The 22,618-nt window shown below is 44.2% G+C and overlaps 3 protein-coding genes and 2 long non-coding RNA genes across 6 annotated transcripts; 2 read left to right on the forward strand and 3 right to left on the reverse strand.

Annotated features, from left to right (window-relative positions):
• Positions 1-483: 483 nt before the first annotated feature.
• On the forward strand, positions 484-1,777 carry LOC127346078 (uncharacterized). Its single transcript, XM_051372608.2, has 2 exons — positions 484-806; positions 894-1,777. The coding sequence occupies exons 1-2, from the start codon at positions 527-529 to the stop codon at positions 1,607-1,609; spliced, it is 996 nt and encodes a 331-aa protein (XP_051228568.1). The 5' UTR covers positions 484-526; the 3' UTR covers positions 1,610-1,777.
• A 2,821-nt stretch (positions 1,778-4,598) lies between these two features.
• On the forward strand, positions 4,599-9,278 carry LOC139838320 (uncharacterized). Its single transcript, XM_071827727.1, has 8 exons — positions 4,599-5,117; positions 5,281-5,578; positions 5,746-5,838; positions 6,250-6,347; positions 7,134-7,674; positions 7,732-7,921; positions 8,348-8,684; positions 8,787-9,278. Exons 1-8 carry the CDS (start codon positions 4,599-4,601, stop codon positions 9,276-9,278), a joined length of 2,568 nt encoding a protein of 855 aa, XP_071683828.1.
• Positions 9,279-9,431: 153 nt separating this feature from the next.
• LOC127346081 (uncharacterized) lies at positions 9,432-13,291 on the reverse strand. Its single transcript, XM_051372609.2, has 4 exons — positions 13,017-13,291; positions 12,305-12,470; positions 12,094-12,219; positions 9,432-10,785 (listed from the first exon to the last, which is right to left on the reverse strand). The coding sequence occupies exons 1-4, from the start codon at positions 13,169-13,171 to the stop codon at positions 9,520-9,522; spliced, it is 1,713 nt and encodes a 570-aa protein (XP_051228569.1). The 5' UTR covers positions 13,172-13,291; the 3' UTR covers positions 9,432-9,519.
• Positions 13,292-17,694: 4,403 nt separating this feature from the next.
• Positions 17,695-20,352, reverse strand: LOC127346083 (uncharacterized). The gene is made up of 2 exons (XR_007879308.1): positions 18,675-20,352; positions 17,695-18,433 (listed from the first exon to the last, which is right to left on the reverse strand). It is a non-coding gene; the product is annotated as an uncharacterized lncRNA (long non-coding RNA).
• A 73-nt stretch (positions 20,353-20,425) lies between these two features.
• Positions 20,426-22,367, reverse strand: LOC127346082 (uncharacterized). Of its 2 annotated transcripts, XR_007879307.2 has the most exons (5): positions 21,649-22,367; positions 21,458-21,552; positions 20,969-21,044; positions 20,803-20,879; positions 20,426-20,672 (listed from the first exon to the last, which is right to left on the reverse strand). It is a non-coding gene; the product is annotated as an uncharacterized lncRNA (long non-coding RNA). The 2 variants fall into 2 exon arrangements; XR_011754413.1 differs by having other exon boundaries at positions 20,426-20,879; positions 21,649-22,366.
• Between the last annotated feature and the right edge of the window lie 251 nt (positions 22,368-22,618).

The raw sequence follows: 22,618 nt of genomic DNA on the forward strand, positions 1-22,618 counted from the left end.
TCCCCTGCCGTGAGGATTCTGTGGCGTGTCATGCAAAGAAAGCTAGGTGTTCCAGCTGTGCATATGCACTCAGCGCTCCTTCGAAGCGATGCTCTGCCGCTTTGCGTACGCCCGTGTGCTGGAAGTTTAACTACGATCCTTCCAACGCAAAACACGGCAACACGACACGGGGTTCTGAGGAACTCATACCACCGATGTGTGATCTAACATCATGGCCAGCATAGGATCATCTGCAGGACACTTCAGATTTAATTAAGCAAACACAAACAGGAAACCCCTGTAGAGTTGACCATGAGCTGGACGAGGATGATCAAAAGCCGTACGCTTGCATGCACCTTTCCTAGATTCTGAAGCCAATCACTCATCTAAGTAATCACACTGGAATCTATCGCACATCTCATGGGTAGCCATACTTGGTACCCTATAAATTGTAACCATCTGATGTCCTAAATATCACATCACAACAACAACAACCACCACCACCACACTTAGCAGACATCAATCATCTCACCCTTGCCGTGCCAAGATGGCTCGGCAGCATATCGTTGTACTGCTCGCCGCTTTGGTGGCCTTCTGCGCCTTGGCAGCCGCCGTGGACGGCGCCGGCGTGAAGGGCTCAGGGACGCCTCCGAGGACGCCACCCAACACCAAGATGATCCGCCCGGGGAAGAAGAACCAGGTATCCAGCTGTGACAACACCAAGGACCACATCAAGCCTTGCAACGCCACCTGCCCCAACCGCTGCGCCGACGAGTGCTTCGTCCAATGCTCACCAGACGAGGCTCTGAACTGCAAGACATTCTGCCGTAAGCACAACATTTGTATCCTTGTTGCATCCTACTACTTACATTCATCTAGCTAAATGCTTCAATTTATAACATTTTTATTCCAAGTGTGCGACTTCTACGGTGTCTGCGGAGACCCGCGGTTCATGGGCGCCGACGGCAACGACTTCTACTTCCATGGCAAGAAGGACCAGGACTTCTGCATCATCTCCGACACCGACCTCCACATCAACACCCACTTCATCGGCAAGACCAACCCTACCATGACCCGTGACTTCACCTGGATCCAGGCTCTCGGCATCCTCTTCGCCGACCACCGCTTGTACATGGGCGCCCAGAAGACCATCAAGTGGGATGACAATGTTGACCGCCTCGAGCTCACCTTCGACGGCATGCCCATCGAAATCCCTGCCGAGGTTGATGGACACTGGCAATCAACAGAAGTGCCCGCATTGACCATCAGGAGGACCTCTACCGCCAATGGCCTCAGGGTCCAGCTCAAGGGAGTGTTCGACATCATCGCCAAGGTGGTGCCCATCACGGAAAAGGACTCTCTCATCCACAACTATGGAGTGACTGAGGACGACTGCCTCGCCCACTTCGACCTTGGGTTCAGGTTCTATGACTTAACCGATGATGTGCACGGTGTGCTCGGGCAGACCTACCGCACTGACTACGTCAACAAGCTTAGCGTGAGCGCCAACATGCCAGTTATGGGTGGTGCATCTACCTACGTTTCTTCCGACATCTTCGCAACCGACTGCAAGGTCGCTAGGTTCGGCCGCCATGCCGGAATCTCCATGGTTACTGGTCAGGCTAACTAAAATACCCCGACTTCCAGTGGGCCGCCCGTCCCTGAGGGCCATAAATAAATTTGTCTTTCACAAATTGGAACTAATGATCAATTTCTGTAATACATCCTTGTTTGTCTTCACAGAGCTCCTTGTAAGGTCGATTCACATATAAGTTAATGAAGGGGTATATTTTGAATTTCTCTCTTTGCCAAATATAGTGTATCTTACTTTTTCTAAAAACCAAACGATTCAAAATTTCATCCAGTATATAGAAAAAATATTGGTTCATGCTGATATAAATAATGTATTTTTGCAATGTAGGCAAAAGCTATATATGCCTAGTTTCATTACGATAAGAAACTAGGATGGAAAACAGTAGAAAAAAAACAAAACAAAGTCGATACAACCGGTGAGATTTTTGAACCAAACAATGATCCACAACCAAATAACAACCACTAGCTAGGATGATTGGGAGCAATATCTTCAGAGAATTCACCAAGAAGGAGAATGACACGCATATGTGCCCTCGTCACCATCATTGACCCCCTTCGAAGACCAAGCCAAATGGAGAGGAAGTACTCTCTCGATGATGCTACCGAGAAACAAAATGATGCATTAGAGCGCCATCACCGACATCATGGACACCCGTCTAAGAATAAGCTTTTTCCTAGGCTTAGCCTCTTCATCTATCAGAGCTTCTGGGAGTCCACAGCAAGATCAAGCCGAAGCTATATATGACCACATAAATGATGACGAACCCAACCAATAAGGGTATGTTTCATTCAAATGAGTTCAAAAGCACATGAATATGAAAAACACAGGAATAGAATTTCATGACATTTGAAATCCTACAGGAATTAAAAAAAGGTGGGAATTAGTTGCAGAAGTCGTTTGGTTGCACCAAATGAAAAACACAGAAAATTTCTATACAGATTGAGTACATGCCATAGTTTCCGTAGAAACATAAGAAATTTTCCAAGAGATCGAACCTCTTGCTCAAAATCCTATGAGCTTGTAGTATAGGAAACAAATCCATAGTAATTTTAAAGGATTTAATATTTTTAATCAAATGCCCTACATAGAAAATTTTCCTATGAGTTAGAATCCTAAAAAGAATCCTTAGGAATCCTTTGAATCGAACAAACCCTAAGTCTGGGGAGGAAGCCAACTATACGAAAAGATGAACCGCACCACCACCATCAAAAGCAGGACACACACCGCTACCACATGAAACACGTTGTCCACGGTCAACACAAGCCTAGATTGGGCTTGCACTGGTCCAAATCAGGAGGCAGCCACACCTCCACTCCGCCACTACCACGTAACCCGGACGTAAGCAACACATTATCGCTAGAGTGGTAAAGGAAGCCACCCATGCCTGCAATGCCACTGGAGGGAGATGGTTTGGGGCGGACAGATGGGGCTCGAGCTCACTCAAAGGACGACATAGTCGCCTCCGACAAGTAGCCACCGTTAACGAACCGCTTCCGGCGCTGCAGCCAGCCTACACCATTCTCCACCGGAATGTCACTCACGTGTCGCCGCGCTTCTAGTACCTACACCGTGAGTAACAAAAATCTCGGGCGACTCCACCCACCAACACTTCGACTAGAGAAACATGCCCCACAGCTCCGTCAGCTCCACATAGGTTTACCATGTGGAGTCTAGCAACGACAAGGGGAGCACTACAATAGCACATGCGGGCACTAGCGATTTTAAATACCGAGGTACATGCCTAAACGTTGTGCTCATGCTGAGGCATCAAACAAAAGCCACCAGAAATAAGTGCATCGAAGAAAGTGAGGACAGCGATGCTTTTTCCCTCACGGCGCATCACGATCCGTCACACGCTGTCATATGTGGCTTCTAGATTGAAACCTTCGTAGAACACAAGGCGCAAAATTTAGTATCGTGTACAAGATGATGCACATAACTAGGTAGATCTTTTACGGTATCTATATTAATCATAACCAACAGTTAATAATTAAGTGATTATTCCTTCATACAGATAGCAATTTCCATTAGGGTTAAAGATACTTATAAAATTCCACGAGCTAGTAGATAAAAGGCATAGACCCTGTGAGGTAAACAGCCTAGGAGAACACCCGCTCTTCTTGAACCAACATGCTCCAAGGCGCTGCGCGTGCCGACAAGCGGGTGCGGCGACGTGCGGAGAAACCATATCTACTTCTCCCACCTTCGCCGCTTACAACAAAAATATGAGATCCCTATGGGCGCCAAGATATATCATTCTGAAAACAACTGAAAGATGCACACATATAGAGATATCATCTTGCAACGATCCAAGTCCAATGAAAAATCCAGACTGCCTATTTGTATGGGTGCAGATATACATTTATAGTAAACATCTTGCTACCTCATTATTATATTGAAGACATTAAACTCGTTCCAAAACACAAGTATAATTCAAACTACGGGCAGGCAACAATGGGCTGAAAACAGTTTTCAGGCATGCGCATACTACCAGGAAGTTGCAAGCTTGTCAAGATCGGGCAAAGATCAGAAAAGATAAGTACACAAGCAGACAGGAACAGAGATAGCGCACACCATCTTAAGTCTGAAATCCTGAATAAGTTAAACATGTTGAAATACCTGTATATGGTATGTATTGGGCACGGTGTAGTACACCGCCCCAATACATACGGTCTCTGTAACAACCACGACAGGGGTTTTTCCTGTCTATATAAACGCGCAACCCGGGCTCCAACGAGTCACCGGTTAAACCCAAAACCCTAGTTCTTTAACATGGTATCAGAGCAATTCTCTTCCATGACCTAGCCGCCGACAAAATCCTCCACGATCCCCACGATCGGAAACCACAAACCCTTCACGATCTCTACGATCGGAAATCCAAAACCAAAACAACAATTGCCAACGATCCTCCAGATCGGAAACCCAAAAATCCTCTCTACGATCCTCTTGATCGGAAGCCACTCCCACGATCCCCTCGATCGGAAATCAATCTCACGATCTTAGATCGGAAAAAAAGCTTCGAGCCATGGCATCCTCATCCACCGCATCTTCTCTGGCTGCCTCTCTCGGAGCCCCACCTTCCCAGAAGCTCACCAGGTCCAATTTCCTCTTCTGGAAGACGCTTGTTCACCCTGCCCTTCGTGGTGCTCAGGTGCTAGAGCTCCTCGACGGCACTGACGTCGCACCGGTGAAGCAGCTGGAGGTGGAAGACTCAGACAAGAACAAGCAAAAAGTTCCCAACCCGGCTTATGCAGCCTGGGTGGCACGCGACTCCACGGTGCTGAGCTGGATCCTGAATTCGCTCTCGCCGGAAATCCTCGCTCACACCATCGGCGTTGAATCAACAGCCGCTGTCTGGGCAATCATCACGAACCTGTGCGGCTCTCGTTCCCGCTCCCGAATCAACCAGCTTCGCGGATCTCTTCAAAGCACCAAGAAACTGGACATGTCGGCCTCTGTCTTCTTTGCCAAGATGAAGGCCTTTGCTTCCGAGTTTGCCGCTGCAGGGAAACCAGTTGAAGAAGATGAGATGGTTGGGTACCTGGTCAATGGACTGGATGCCTCATACAATGACGTTGCCGCTGCAGTCAACGGAAACAGCGATACAACTATCGACGATCTCTATGATCAGATCGTCGCCCATGATATGCGTCAGGAGATGCTCTCTGACAGCGGCAACATTGGCTTCACTTCATCTGCCAATGCAGCTCGACGCGGACAAGATACTGGGCGTGGTGACCGCGGTGACCGTGCCTATGGACAACGCTGGGATGATCGATGCCGCGACGATGGCGACAGGCGCCGTGATGATGATCGACGCCGCGACGATGGCGACAGGCGTCGTGATGATGATCGCCGCCGTGATGACGGTGGTGGACAGGGCCGCCGTGACGGTGGTGGACAACGCTGGGATGACCGTCGCCCACAACAGCGACGTGATGGTGGCTATGAGCGCCGGCGTGATGATGGAGGACGTCGCCGCGGACATGGCCGTGTCCCTACCCCGTTTGTGGATGTGACGTGCCAGATCTGCACCATCCATGGACACCCGGCATCAGACTGCTGGTGGCGGTTCAAGAAAGACGACAGCGACGACGAGGATTCTGGGCGCGGGAAGAAAGGAGCACACATTGCTTCATACGGCGTTGACTCGAACTGGTATTCTGACACAGGAGCAACCGACCACATCACAAGCGAGTTAAACAAGCTCACCACCAGCGAGAAGTACAAGGGACAAGACCGCGTCCACACTGCCGATGGCAATGGTATGGTTATATCGCATGTTGGTCATTCCATGTTGCATACTCCCCATAGTACATTGCATCTAAACAACATCCTTCACATCCCCACTGCATCAAAGAATCTCTTATCTGTTCACAAACTTACACTTGATAATGATGTTTCCATTGAATTTCACCCTTGGTTCTTTCTTATCAAGGATCGGGAAACTCGAAGAATTCTGTTTAAGGGACCATGCTATGGTGGTCTCTACCCGCTAGTGCCTCTGCCTACCGGGTCCTCCAAGCAAGCCTTCGTCATAATAAAGCCATCTTCATCCACGTGGCATCGCCGCCTAGGACATCCTTCTTCATTTGTGGTGCAACAGATTGTTAGGAAAAATCAGCTTTCATATAGTCCAGAAATAAATCCTTATGTGTGTGATTCTTGTCAACTAGCTAAGAGTCATCAGTTGCCATATCCTGTGTCCACCAGTGTGTCCACAGTTCCTTTTGAACTTGTGTTCTCTGATGTATGGGGTCCAGCACCTGCCTCTGTTAGTAAACATTCATACTATGTAAGCTTCATCGATGATTTCAGTAAATTTTCATGGATTTATTTGCTCAAGAAACGTTCTGATGTTTATCAAGTTTTTCTTAACTATCAAGCCTATGTTGAGCGTAAGTTTGGTAGGAAGATAGTGACTATGCAAACAGATTGGGGTGGCGAGTATGAAAAACTCAATACCTTCTTTCAGAAAGTTGGCATTACTCATCATGTGTCTTGCCCCCATGCCCATCAACAAAATGGTTCCGCTGAGCGTAAACATCGCCATATTGTGGAAGTAGGACTGTCTCTACTTGCACATGCATCTATGCCTCTAAAATTCTGGGATGAAGCCTTCCTCACAGCCACCTTCCTAATTAATCTTCTTCCTAGCAAAGTCATTCAAAATGAAACTCCTGTCGAACGCCTTCTCAACACCTCCCCAAACTATGAATCTCTTCGGATTTTTGGGTGTGCCTGCTGGCCCAATCTCCGTCCTTACAACAAACGAAAGCTTGCTTACAGATCAAAAAGGTGTGTATTTTTGGGATATAGTCCCCTTCATAAAGGTGTCAAGTGTCTAGATGTGACCACTGGTCGTGTTTACATTTCTCGAGATGTGGTGTTTGATGAGAATGTTTTTCCCTTTGCATCTCTACATCCCAATGCTGGAAAACGCCTTCGCGAAGAAACCCTTTTGTTGCCACCACAAAATACTGCATGTACTAATGGGGATGCGTCACATGTTGATCATATGCCTTTACCTATTATACCAATTGTCACTAACCATGTCCAGGATACACCTCCACCTGATGATGATCGTGAATCTCTATCCGATGCTGAACACGATGGTGAAAATCTGACTGAAAATGACGAAGAAACGAGTGAGAACAGCTCCCAGGAAAATGTTGCAGAAAACGACGAACTGGGCGCTGACTCTGAGGAGGATTCTCCTGCAACCTCGTACTCCTCGGATCCCGAGGCGGATCCTGTCTCCTCTGCGCGCGGGAGACAGCAGCAGCAGCAGTCCCCGCATGCTGGCCCTGCCCCGTTCCGCGTCTACACGCGTCGCCCGCGCCAGCCGTCCCCGCTGCGGGACCCGCCAGTAATCAATGCCTCTCCGACAGAACAACGCATGGAGAATCGGTCGCCGCCTCAGGCCCCGTCGCAGTCCCGCTCTCCTGTGCGTCAGCCACGGTCTCCTTCACCGATTGGCCAGGAACCTGGCCCAGATTCTCCTGCAGATCCCCATGTTGCTCCTGCCTCCACCGGATCTTCTGTGGCTCCTCCCGCTGCAGTAGCTCCTGTAGCAAGAATGCAAACTCGGCTACAAAAAGGTATTAAAACTCCAAAAATTTATACGGATGGTACAATACGTTATGGATTACTCGCAGCTACAGGTGAACCTTGTTCTCTTTCGGAGGCTCTTGGAAATCCCAAATGGCGCAAATCAATGGAGGAGGAATATGATGCATTGCTTAAAAATCAAACTTGGCACTTGGTACCACCTAGCTCAAGTAAAAACCTGATTGATTGCAAGTGGGTGTATCGCATCAAGAAACGGGCAGATGGCACCATTGACAGGTATAAAGCTCGCCTAGTTGCAAAAGGTTTTAAACAGAGATATGGCATAGATTATGAGGATACCTTTAGTCCTGTTGTTAAAGCAGCTACTATTAGAACTGTTTTAGCTATATCAGTTGCTAGAGGGTGGACATTACGGCAGCTAGATGTCAAGAACGCGTTTCTACATGGTGTTCTGGAAGAGGAGGTTTATATGAGACAACCACCAGGTTTTGAAAATCCAAGTGCTCCTAACTTTGTTTGCAAATTGGATAAAGCTCTCTATGGTTTAAAACAGGCCCCTCGAGCATGGTACTCTCGGTTAAGTTCAAAATTGCATAGTCTCGGTTTTGTACCATCAAAGGCAGATACATCTTTGTTCTTATATCGAAGATCAAATGTTACAATATTTATGCTAATCTATGTTGATGATATCATTGTCTCAAGTTCTTCAGATCAGGCCATTGTTGCTTTGGTTAAGGATTTGAATAAGGATTTTGCTATCAAGGATCTTGGTGACTTACATTACTTCTTGGGAATTGAGGTGAAGAAAATACAGAATAGATTGTTGCTCACACAAGAAAAGTATGCTATGGATATATTGGATAAAGTTGGAATGCGAGATTGTAAGCCTTCTCCTACACCATTATCTTCTTCGGATTCTCTTTCTCTTGTATCAGGAGAGCTTCTAGGTCCTGAAGATAGTACAAAATATCGCAGCATTGTTGGTGCTTTGCAATATCTCACACTCACACGACCTGATATTGCTTTCTCAGTTAATAAGGTGTGTCAGTTTTTGCATGCTCCCACTACAGTTCATTGGACAGCTGTCAAAAGGATACTACGTTATGTTAGAGATACTGTTGGCATTGGTATCACTTTTCAGCCTTCTTCTTCTACATTCTTGAGTGCTTTCTCAGATGCAGATTGGGCTGGTTGTATTGATGACAGACGCTCCACAGGAGGTTTTGCAATATTTATTGGACCAAACTTAGTTTCCTGGAGTGCAAGGAAGCAAGCTACAGTGTCAAGATCAAGTACTGAGGCTGAATACAAGGCACTAGCAAATGCTACAGCAGAGATGATATGGGTTGAGGCACTTCTAAGAGAGCTTGGTGTTAGGCTCAGAGAAAAACCATGCTTATGGTGTGACAATCTTGGTGCTACATATCTTTCAGCAAATCCAATATTTCATGCTCGTACAAAACACATTGAAATCGATTTCCACTTTGTCAGAGAACGAGTGGCAGAGAATAGGCTTGCTATCAAGTTTGTCTCTAGTAAAGATCAAGTTGCTGATGGCTTTACCAAGGCTTTACCAGTTAGAGGTCTTTTAGAATTTAGGCGTAATCTAAATCTTCTTCGCAGTTTAGATTAAGAGGGGCTGTTGAAATACCTGTATATGGTATGTATTGGGCACGGTGTAGTACACCGCCCCAATACATACGGTCTCTGTAACAACCACGACAGGGGTTTTTCCTGTCTATATAAACGCGCAACCCGGGCTCCAACGAGTCACCGGTTAAACCCAAAACCCTAGTTCTTTAACAAAACACTTACCAGTAATCCATGAAGTTTGTTCTTACTCGGAAACAAAAGGAACAGAGATAGCGTGCATTCTAAAAATCTGGAGGGAGAAGCCACATGGGAGGATAAGGACCTCTCCTCGCGTAGTATCCTACCGCCCTGATCATATCCACACCATCATGGTCATCTTCCTTGAAGTACACAGGGTCACCATCGTTGTTCGAGATTGCCAAAAACACCAGGTCATCCTCCGGGACCACATTCCTCCCTAAGCAACTACGGTGGATGTAGTAGATGCGGTTTCTCTGCACACCACCATGCCTGTGCTCCGGCACGTGCACAGCCCTCGAGCAATTTGGACCCAAAAATAGGGCGAAGTCACCCAAGCTTTTCACCTCTTCCCATTTGAACGTGCGATATGCCATCCCCTCACCGGTGTCGACGTCAACGAGATTAAACACCTTGAAGTAAGGTCTGAAGTTGGGTGACCACGGGAACTTCACAGCCATCCCAAGCTTGCCATTCAGTTCAAAAATGTAACTGACATCCACCTTTTTGTACCAGACATCATGAGGGGGCACCTGGTGCTCTGTGGTGACCGCCGGCCGATTGACACCCGTGACCAGTGGCGCACCATCTTTGTTTATGCCGATCTCCAACTTCACAAGGTCAAAGTACTCTAGCGTGAGGCCATAGAGCTCGCCATTCCAGAAGGTGATATCCGCAAGCCTGACACTGTATCTTCGTTCTTGTATCGTCCACCCACCATCTGGACAGCCAACCCTACAGAGCGCAAGAGGAGAAACATCCGTGATGGCGGCGAGGATACAGTCGCTCGAAGTGGGTGGTTTGGAGAATATGATATTCCAAATCATTGTTTTGCAAAGGCGGCCAGAGCGGGGAATCCACTTCTGCTTCTCAGAGAGTGCCACCTCAAAGCCTGAGAAGAGGTTCACGATTTTGAAAGGGCCCGGATCATACGTGGCAACCCATCCACCTTCGTGACAGCCAATGAACCAGTGGTCGATGAAACATCTCAGGGCCGGGACACGCAGGATCTGGTTGTCCTCATGACAGTAAAGGCGCTTCATCTTGTTGCCATCGCGTGGCAAGAGGAGCAGCCACGGGAGTGCGGGTGGAACGGGATGCCGTGCAGCTGTAGCAAACCACGACTTGCAGACAGCAGCAAAACGCACGCGGCTGCGTGGATCCGGCACCCTGTTGTAGATGAGACCGAAGAGATCTTGTGGAAGCTTGGTAGACCAGCATTGTACCGTCGTTGCACTACTATCATGAACGATAAACTCAATGGAGTCCTTGTAATCCATAAATTCCTTCCACTGATTGCTGATGATTTGCTGGTAAAAAAAAAGTTGTTCAGCACAACTGGAAATGTTGATGATCAAACAGAATGAACTTAGACAATATAAGGAACATATTCAGGACAAACAGAAACACCTCAGAAAATTATCCCCACGGACCACCAACCTACTCTCAGTCCGGTACGAAATAAAAAAGCTAATAATACTCCCTCTGTAGACTCATGTGTGGCATTTTTGGACTTTGCACAAAGGTAGATGATAAGACTAACCTCTGATCATTTACGGAGGTGAGGGCGTACTTTGCATGGGTGGTAGTGCTAATGAATAAGTGCGTACAAGGCAGAGAAAGTAAGTAGCAGCATGATGCATAATATACTTCATTTATCCTACATCCATGACATACATTTATCAAAGAAGCTTTGGAAATATTATGCCTTACATTTATCATAAAAATGTTGCAATTTATTTTAAAAATCAGTGAAAAATTTCAGTCATACAGCACAGCTCAACACGCTATTTTAGCTGAAATTGTTACACTTTTACCTACAACAATTTATGTTGGAAACCACAACATAGATGCATAGTACAACCAAAGATAGCAATCCTTTCATGTCTAAGTTTCTTCGACAATTTTCTGCTGTTCACAGTACTGCATATATCGTTTGAGGAATATAAGTTTCTTCAGTTACATATGCTGTACTCTTCAGATATTCAGAAAACCGTATAGTTAAAATAGCGTTTCTAGCGTTCAGAACGACATTTGGCACATGCCCACTCATTCACCACAACAAGCTCGTCCATTTCTATGTCAAGATCCCTGATAGGCACCGAGTATCCTTCGTCCTCCCTATGCATGGTGGACTGAGGTGGAACTTGAAATACACACACATGATTAGGTGAGGCAAACTGACAAACAGATTCAGAGCACACACACGCGCGACCAAGAACAGATTATGAGCACACGTGATTATCCAGCAGGGAGCTGTGCAGGTATATAACCTTGCGGGCAAGCGGCATACACCAGGTCATGCGAGTCACCTCCCAGCCCCTGTTTACAACGACACCACTGGCCCATCCCTTGTCTGCTCAATAAAATGCAGTCCTAGTGACAGAGTCACAGTGTTCAGGACATGGCTTACCTAGATGTCCTCTGTCCCAGTTTACAAATAACACAAAAACGAAAATAAGGCTTAACTGACAGTGGACAAGGTTAAAAACTAACAGTCCCAACACTATAAGTGCTTACATTTGACAAATTTTTAATCTATGATATGATGCTGCAAACTACACTGTTGTTGCTTGTACTGAAACAATAGACTTCAGTATGAATTTGAGAACTTATACCTGAGCAGGTTCATTAGCAGAATCTTTAGTCCATACAGCTATCATGTCCTGTGTCCCACGCACGCTGAGGACTGCACCACAAATTTCATCCCCACATTCGAATCGTCCACCAATCAACGGCAGCAACTAAACATGAAGTTGTGAAAAGGTACTTAGGGTGGAATTTGCAGGTAAGGTAAGTGTCCAAAAGAAGGAGGCAAAAGACGCTTACTGTATGCACCCACAATGTGTCAGATTTCCCTTTGCCACAACTGATGGTCCATTTACCTCCATTAGCACAAATGGGGTCTCCCAATTTCGGCTCAATCTTATCCTTGAGGCAGTAGAGGTCAGCTCCCACGCCCAATTTGCTAGGGTGGAGGATATTGTTGTAAAGGCTGAAATACCATCCAACTCGTTAGCCATAAAGGAATACATTAATCTAGTAAACGAAAAGGTTAAAAATTCAGTAAAGAATGAATGAATTGTCAAAACGAACATATCCTGATTTCCTAAGCAAGCCATTCTCCAAAAAATTGGCCTGAAATATGTTGCGAGTAACAACAGATGTTATCATCAGGGAGAAGACAATCGAGGAAGTCAGCCAATGCACACTACCCACTTAAACTTAATAGGTGGATTTTTCACATGTCTCCAAACACTAGATCGAAAGAGCATCATAGTTAATATCAATAACAATCAGACTGCTGAAGTTTCAGTATACCATGGTACTACCCAAAATTACTTTCCCGATTGTATGAGGCTTGGAAATTCACTAAGAAACCAGCTGCTACAGTTGATTGAGAGCATCGTATCACCAATTGAAAAGTTTCATGCGTTCCCTAAGGCGAATATGTTGAGAGACATCTGAAATTACAGCATTAACTCCCGCCTACGAGTATCAGCTGAGAAATCAAGAATACATCGGACTTATGGGATAAAACCTCCAGAATTCGTCGACGGTGGAGAAGGTGTGGACGGTCCTCTCCGAGGCGACCTGCCTTCTGGCCTCCACCTGCGGGCTGACGAGCCAGAAGGCCCAGCCGTGCTCGAGCGTTTGGCCGTTAGCCTGCCCGTGCTCGGCGACGGCGGCCGCCATCTCCGCGTCGGTGGTCGCGGGGATCGTGACGGCGACCTCGGCAATGCCGGCGGCGGCGGGGATGAGAACACCGTCTAGTGGTAGTTGAATGGAAAAAGCACCGTCATATTTAACTGCGAAAATACACTTTTGATATGGGATAACTAATAAGAGCAATTCCAATAGTGTAGCCAGTTGTTGGCTATAAGCCAAGTGCCATGTCATCTATAGCTAATTTAGAGCCAACATATACAATAGTGAGCTATAAAAGTGTAGTACTTTTACAATACATGGCCCACCTTTTAATCTCACATAGTCTTCAGGAAAGACGCGTCTAGAAATTTCGCTATATAAGATAAGAGCCCACTCCTCTTCTCTCTCCTAATCTCTCTCCTCCAACTAAGCAAGTTTATAATATTTTATCTCTTATAGCCAGACTGTACCTTATTGTACTTGCTCTAAGGCTGGTCATAGTGGGGAGTAACTTAGACTAGTAACATATGACATGTTACTAGTCTAGGTTATTACCTTCATAGTTGGTAGTAATTTATATGTGGTGTCATGCATTGTATTATTTATTATGTTGTAGACTCATCTTGTCTTGAGGTGTGTGATGTTATGGTAGTTACCACCTCACTCTCTTTCTTCATTTATTAGCATGCCATGTCACCAAAATGCCTTGAGATGTGTGATGTTACTAGCTATGTTACTCCCACTATGAGCAGTCTAATAAGCTGCTCCTTCTCTCCTTCTCTGTCTTCTTTTATAAGCCACCAGATTTATTATCCGAATTTCTAAATTAGTTATGGGATATAACTAATTTAATAGCCTCAATTAATAAGTGTCTTATGAGAGAAGCTTGGGAGCATGCAGCTTATTTTTTAAGCTGGCAAAACAAGTGGACCTTAGACACATCGCCGTGTTTCTACGAAATTAAGACTGTATTATCAAAAATTAGAAAAGAGCCATTGTGTCTTGTGGTGACCCAGAGAGGGGAAATGTATCACTTTTTTTTACCAAATTCAGCTTGACCTAGTTCCGTCTTCCGTATATGAGCAACAGTGCTCCTGAGCTTTAAACATATTTCTTGTAAACAAATTGAAATTAAATATGTACATACATATGAAGATTTTGAAGGTACGGAGAAAATTTTGAAGAAAAATATGATGTATTTTGAGCTACATAAAAAAGATAAAATTCTGACAACTATATGCTCCTATACACATTCACAAATTTATTTTCTCTTGTAGCTTAAAATATAGCGCAATTTCTACCAAACTTTAGACGAATATTCAGGATATGTGTATGTATTCATGGAATAAATTTAATATATTTTCAAAACACAAATAATTTACAAATATTTTCAAAACCGGAAGCATGGGTGCTCATGTGCGTCGAATTTGCTTCCCTAGTTCTGGCCATTATTTATCCACTGCATGTTTGTATTCTCCTTTAGAATTGATATGATATGAATTGTAAGTGCAAATTTTTATCTGAGCTTTATTGAGAAAGTTCTTTTTAGAGAGTTATATTGATAAATGACATGTGCCTAGATTCGAAATGTTTCCTCTACCAAGTCAGTACTAGGTAAGACATATATACCCATATATCCCTGGTGCACGGTATATGGTGTGACATGCCTATCGGACTAGCCACACGTCCAAAAGTATTGTATCACGCTTATTCTCTCGCCTGGCTGGCAAATTTACCCACCCTTGGCCACATGGTGCATCCCAATGTAGTGTGCCACGTGCATATATCAGTGGTACCTGTGGCGCACCAAATACGGCCATACATGTGCACAAGGATATATGAAAATTAAAAATTTGAAATTTGGAGCAAGTATAGGCGTGGCACACAAGGTACTCAGTGAATCGCCTTTTCAGTTTTTAAAGAAAATTTAAAAAAATGGTAGAAATTTTTAAAAAATAAAATCTTTTGAGATATCAATGTGTTAAGTCGTCTAGTTATAAAGAAAATTAACAAACATGAATTTTGACATATTTGGTAAAATGATGTCATATTTCGGCAAAATGGGTTTAAATCTTGCATACCACCTTTGATGAAAAGTTTTTTATATGAAAAGTATCCACAGAAATAGTTACATCCGATTTCAACTGTCTATGATCATTTACCGATTTTTTAGATTCTTCAAAATCAAAAAATAAATTGTACTTTTTCAGTTTTTAGTTTTCGTAGCAAAAAAAAATCAAAACCTTACCTATGGAGCACCAAAATGGTGGCCATCCCTCTCATTTACTCCCTCATCCACCTCCACTCTCTCTTTTCTTCACTTCCTCCTCCTCCACCACTCTCTCTTTTCCACCACTAGTCATGAAAGCATGTATAGTGGCTGTTGATCAGCATTCAATTTGCACATGCAAATGATTAACATTGAGTAAAGAATATCCACGAGCTTAATCAATTTTTTTTGCTTCCAATGCACATATCTTATATACTCACACACACACTACAGGCCTGCCTACAAAAATGACAACCTGAAGCTAGCTAGAACCAACTTAAAATCATTCCAAGCAATGAAAGAAAGTACTATTCTTCCATGTGAATTCAAAACCTAGTAAAATCAACTACACACTGTTCTCTACTTTATTTATCGTGCATAACAACCAATGGCAACAAGGTGCCGAAATAAGTGTTTAGGGTCAAAATAGGTCTAACTTGCCATAAAATAGAGCAAACCACCTTGGATGGTGCCAATATTTGGCACACTTATGCATGGTGGGGTGCCTTACCCTTTTTTGTTTGGGTTTTCAAAGTTGTTTGTGTGCTTCATGGTGATCCCATGGTTGGAAAAAACCAAAACAAGGGTTTTAGGGGCAAAAAAAGATCTAACTTGCCATAAAATAGAGCAAACCACATTGGATGGTGCCAATATTTGACACACTTGTGCATGGTGGGGTGCCCCACACTTGCTACATTGGTATTTCCAAGTTGGTTGTGTGTTTCACGGTGATCCCATGGTTGGGAGGTGCCGAAACAAGGGTTTTAGGAGCAGAAAATAGGTCTAACTTGCCATAAAATAGAGCAAACCATCTTGGATGATGCCAATATTTATCACACTTGTGAATGGTGGGGTGACCCACCCTTACTATCTTGGGATTTCCATGTTGGTTGTGTTTTTCATGTTGATCTCATGGTAGAGAGGTGCCAAAATAAGAGTTTTAGGGGCAAAATAGGTCTAACTTGCCAAAAAATAGTGAAAACCACGTGCCAATATTTGGCACACTTGCGCATGGTGGGATATCTCACACTTGCTACCTTGGGATTTCCAAGTTGTTTGTGTGTTTCATGTTGATATCCTGATTGGGAAGTGCCGAAAGAAGGGTTTTAGTCGCAAAATAGGTCTAACTTGCCCTAAAATAGAGCAAACCACCTTGGATGGGGCAAATATTTAGCACACTTGTGCATGGTGTGGTGCCCCATCCTTGATATGTTGGGATCTCCAAGTTGGAAGCTATACACGAATAATCCACCGGGTGCGGGTTTTTGGATCACGAGTGATACAAAGCGTTTTTAACGTTTCAAAAATGATGATTTCAAGTTTTTAAAAATACGCTACATACTTCTAGATGTTGGAAATAATGTAATCTAGCGACCCGAAAAAATCTACCATGTATTGCAAAAAAAATGATAAAAATCTGCCATCTAAAGTGGTGAATAGTGCAAGAAAATTGAACCTCTAAAATCTGAAACATTTCATCATTTTGTTTAAGCCCAAAATATAAGGTATTCGGGTTTATGTCAAGAATTTCTTTTAGAATCGTTTGAACATTGAAATAGTGGTTTTAAATTTCGAAAAAAATAAAGAGCTTCAAAGGAAATTTCCGTAATGCAGCAGATATTTGTTCAAGACTCAAGAGTACGAACTAGAAGAAGGCTGGTGTGGTTTGGCAAAAAAAAAAAGGCTGGTGTGCAATTCAACCTTATCCGGGGCGTACTCTCCGAATCGGCAGTGCGTCACTATATGATTCGGTTTTATTTTTGTTACGACGATAGGACAGTACAGTGTGTCAGTGCAACATATGAGAGATCGACACGTACATACAAGCAGCTACGTACCAAGCTAGCCCCATCACTGTATCTACTGTCGCGCCTGCTTCTCCCCTCACGAGCCTCGTCTGTCGTCTCCCATATCAGACTAGATTTTGATGTGCGCCTTGGCGCACGACCCCATGAGATTCGTGTATAGATGGGAAAATGGTTATATTTTTATTAGAACTTACAAAATGTAGTGAATCAAAAGAAATTGCAAATACAGGTGATGGAGGGAATACTCAACGTGATCCCGTAAAATTTACGCTGATTTACATTTTATAAAACAATGATAGAAATAAGGTCAAAAAATGATAATAGCATGAAGAGAAAAGTCTAAATGTTCTATAGATAGACCATAAGAGGTAATTATAATTCTAATAGGGTCTCCATAAATATATGCTAACTCACTCAAGCTTACTACCGAACAAATACGCAGAACAGAAAATTTCATGTAAATTTTACGGTAGAACCAAAGGCAGGCAATCCCGTGAAATTCGTGTAGATTTACATGTCAAAAATAAGCAAAGCTAAAATTCATGCCAGATTTTTTTTGTAGACCCTTTGCTTATTCTACAAAACAAAATCTCCCATGTAAAATAGCCAGTTTATATGTTTCAAAATACAAGCAGCTAATTATCAAAACAACACGATTACAAAGAGGCATGTTCCATTCAAAACTGTGGTAGCGGTCGGCCCACACTCTAGTCTGAGTGGATCTGTGGATGTCTTCTCTCTCACACCTTCTCACACAGTCCGACCGATAGCCGGGCAGCCTGCCTTCCTTGGCCCCCAATCTCCTCCATCCCCCGTCCCTTAGTCCAACTAAATCAGATCTAATGGCTCAGAGGCAAAATGCAAATGTGCAAGGGGCAAGCAGATGGAGAAGACATAGAAGCAAAAAAAAAAAAACGAGGCAAGATGCTGAAAATCGTAACATTAGTAAACTGTAAAATAGTACAATGTGGATACAGAATTAAACACATTAATAGTTATGTTCAAAGATAAGAAAAATACCATGACATTTGGGTTGAATGAATACAACAGAGGCACAAAAATGATCGTGCAATGGGGAGGACGATTCAAATTCAAAGATAAGGAAATTTTAAAGTAGGAGCTTGCCTAGAGATCGGAACCTTTGATCCGGTCATGGCAATTCACAACAGCCATATCTCTTTCTTTGCTTCCTCCCAATATGATGTGACCACCCCTGTAAGCGTCGTGTTCCATCTGGAGATAAATGGCACACATGTGCAAACTGGCATTTGTACCATGCTCTTGCAAACTAAAACAGATTTGCACTACAGCTGGAGTGTACAGAAAAGAACATAGTTGTGTGCACACACACATATCTTGGTATGCAACAGCTCATCTACTATGACATGATCTTATTTGCATGCCTAGCATGACCTCTTGTAACCCCACATAGAGAAAGAGAATGAATATGGCAAATTATTAGTTGAGAACTCACCAAGGTGGATGGAGAATAGTGGCACAATGTCCTGCCCTAAGTGAACAATAAACCAAACATCAAACTGGATAATATTTATTACTTGCACCAGATCATTTAGAAGCCTCAAAGTAAAGAAATATAATTACAAATAACTTGCCAAGGCAGATGGTTTCTAAAACACCATATTTAGCACTACATGGGGAAGGATATTATAATCACAAAGGTCTAAGGGGATATTGTAAAACACATCAATGCATGAACCCAATATGAGAACCCTTTTATCTTGTTTACTTCACTTCTTTTGCGATGGAGTAGACACCCTACCAAGTAGTGCCGACCTAAGAAAAAGCAAAAAAGAAAGCTTGAGCCCCATCTATCAAGAAAACCAATCAACACTAACAAGCAGCAGCATCAAGCAATATGCGTTGTACGGCTGTTGATCCATGGCTAGCAGTTCAGATTCAACATGATGAATAGGTAGAAGCTCTATACCACGTCCGTGCGCGCTCAAGGCCTCAGGCACTGGCGGCGCTTCTTGGAGGCCAACCTGGGTGCTGGCCCAGTCTTATCAAAGTGAAACTTGTATTTATTAACTTATTTGTCTCACTATATCTACTAAATACTGGTCCGATTAAGAGATGTGGCTCTATTGGCCCATGCTACCACGGTGGGATGACGATTCGGCCCATGCTAATATTTCACTCACGCTCCGCCTCTGGCCTCAGGCCCATCCATACTGGACTCGCAGCGGACATCAGCTAGTCATGCCAGATTCGTTAAAGACAGTTCTCTCTAGTGAAAGACAAGTAGATTGAGCCGACCCAATGAGTGCCAGAAACATAATTGTCTACATAGCACCATCGAAATAAGAAAATATATTACAAGAGACCACCCAATGAGTGCCCACATTGAAGAATCATGGCATCTTCAAGAAAAAACCCACTGAAAAGATACAAAAGGTAGGTCCATCACTGCATTAATCAAGTCCAACAGTCAGGGTGATGCACTTATAATTTGAATAATAATGAGTTCTCTTGCGCAGGGCTCGAGAAATGTTGAAAGCTAAATGAAAACAAATCCAATTTCACAACACCTAGTGCTATCTGCTTCAGAGTACGGAAAAGTAGAAGGCATGATCAACACACATCAGTGGTCGAAATATACTCTTTTTTTAAAAGGAGTGTCCAAAACAAAAGCACGAAACTGAAAGAAGTTTTACCCTTAAAAACAATGCTTGAGAAGCAGCCACAAATTAAGTAGAGCAAATTATCCATTTGTGCAAATCAAAGGAAGACAATTCATAAGCTTCAAGCACCCTTAATATTTGGTAAAATCATTGTCTTCTCTTAATATTTGTCTGTGCATATGGGAATAGTCATTCTAACTTCACACACCCTTCTAACTACAATATTTGGTAAAATCATTCTATTTCCACACACACATATGTTCAATGTCTCACCTTTAAACAACTATCGAAGGAACAAACTAAAGTTAACTGAAGAACAGATACCTGAAATTGGAAATAAGCAAACCATACGAGACAAGTAATTACCTAGTTTACAACTTCTTTCAAATACATTCATTCATAATATCATACTCTTCTTACTGCAACGAACTAACCACAGAGATAGAACATTTCTATCTAATCATCCTTATATAACCGAGGTACAACATGATCAGGAGAATGAAACAACATAGTGGTCGAAATTATTTTTCCATCTCATAAATCAAGATAAAAAAACCAGTGAGAAACACAAAAATTAGTCCGAAAGATAGTAAGGAACTTCTTGGTTACATAAGCCAGTCCATATAAGTAACTGGAGATTTGATTAAGCAACATATTTCACATGCATACCATTTGCTGGTTGACAGGAATTAGACATAATTAATGGTCATCATTTATGAATAGGATCTTTTATTGGCTTTGTTTGCTAAACAACCTTACACTGCCCTGACAATATGTACCCATGTACAAGCCGATACCTCAACATGGATGAAGCACTGAACATGTACAGACTGTAGGTCAAGAAAGTAGACAAACTGTAAATATAGAGGAAATACGCAAAGCCTGTATAATTGCAGGCTAGCACCTAGTAAGAGGAAAAAAATTAACATGGAGAAAACAAAACCATCCAAGTCAGTCAACCTGAAATTTAACATGCAGTGGCAGTAGACATAGTGGACCTTTCTTGGCTGCTTTGCAGGCACAACACCTCAACCTCACTGCCCAACAAAATGGAAGATTTCCATTTATTGAGACCATATTTTTAACATCACCAGAACTTATGTGAGGTGTGCACATAAACACTGACCTTTCTGGAATAAAATGGCGAAGCGCGATGGATTGTATGATGGTTAGCAGAGAGAACAATTTGGTCCCATCCAATTCTGAAAAATGAAGCAATCTTCTTATTATCTACACTAATCATTGTCCATAGTTTTAGAAAGCCATCAAAACCAACAGTGCAGGCATAAAAAAAGAATCTGATATGCAAAAAATAGTTTATGTATAGAACAACTGGTAATACCACTAAGAGCATTATGTTCAATTAACTTCTAGACTGAACAATTAAAAGGCACCACATGTCAGTCAAAAACAATTTGCTAAATTAATATATCTAGACCAGACCTAACTATAACCTAACATATCCGTAAAGCTTACTAATCCCATCATCAAAATCTATAGTCAAGTGCTCCAATCGAGACGCACATCGCTGAAATCGCTGAAACATTTTCTATGCAATACCAGGACAATCATGCAAAGTTGCATGAATAAGGGCATCAAGAGGGAACAGAGAGACCTGAGATCAAGTGTAGGTGCTGCCTCCATGATGCGAGGACGACGGTGGCGGAGAGAGTGCAGCAGCGGCGCGAGATCGATGGGGCGAGGTTAATCCTAATGAACACCGCCGAGGGTCTCATCAACGATGGCGGCATACCATGTAGAGCTACATGATAAAGGGGGTCCAGAGAGGGAGAGAGAGAGGGGAACCTGCTGTTGATGGTGTGACCAGGCCATTGACGGCAGCTGCAGCGCGTGCTCCTTGTCGCCAGCGCCGGCGGCCGCATCACGTTCTCCTCGTCTCCTTCGCCGGCAGCGGATCCTGCCTCCACATCTTCACTAGAGGAAGAGGGAGAGGAGATAAGGGAGCAGGAGAGCACGAGCGGTAGGGCGATGGCCGAGGACGGGGAAGGCCGCCGCCGCCGCGGATCGGCCTAGCGCCGGCCCGTCTCTGGCCGCGCCAGGCGGCTCCGGTCGCCGCCGCCACCGCCGCCTCCGGTCGTCGCGGATCCGCCCCGCGTCGGCCCGTCTCTGGCCACGCTCAGCGCCTCCGGTCGCCGCCGCCATCCGCCCTCCCTTGATCTCGCCATCAGCTCCTCGACGGATGCATGGAGGAGATCTGCCGGCGAGGTGGGGAGACGAGGCCTGGGAGGAGGAGAAGGGCGGGTGGCGGCCTAGGAGGTGGAGCGGCGCTGGGCAGGGATTGGGGGGAGGAGGACGGTAGGGGATTGGTAGGAGGAGACGCGCGAGACGATTGGGAGCGAGAGATCTGGCCGAGCGGGGCTTTTCGCGACCCATGGATAAAAAGTGGGTCTGCGGGAGGGCCTCAGCGCCCTGGACGGAACGACGGCCGAGATCGCGCCACGTCAGCTCGATCGGACGGCCGAAAATCCAAAGCGCTGTGAGAGCTCCATGGGGGTGCAGCAATCATACCGTGGGATGCAAGGTTCTTGCCAACAAATTAAATGCCTCTTGGTGAATTTGAGCAGTGCGAAATTATGTTGGGCGAGATGGCAAGTTTGGCAATGTTTTTCCATTAGTTTAGTTATTAATTATGTGCATTAGTGGAAGCATTGTCGTCGTTGGTTTTGGATTTTCGTCACCGGATCCGACGAAATGGCGGTTCGAATTTAGAAATGGTTAATCTAGGTGCGAGACTAGGATGTTTATTCGACAGTGC

The sequence above is a fragment of the Lolium perenne genome, chromosome 3, assembly GCF_019359855.2.
Source record: "Lolium perenne isolate Kyuss_39 chromosome 3, Kyuss_2.0, whole genome shotgun sequence".
NCBI lineage: Eukaryota > Viridiplantae > Streptophyta > Magnoliopsida > Poales > Poaceae > Lolium > Lolium perenne.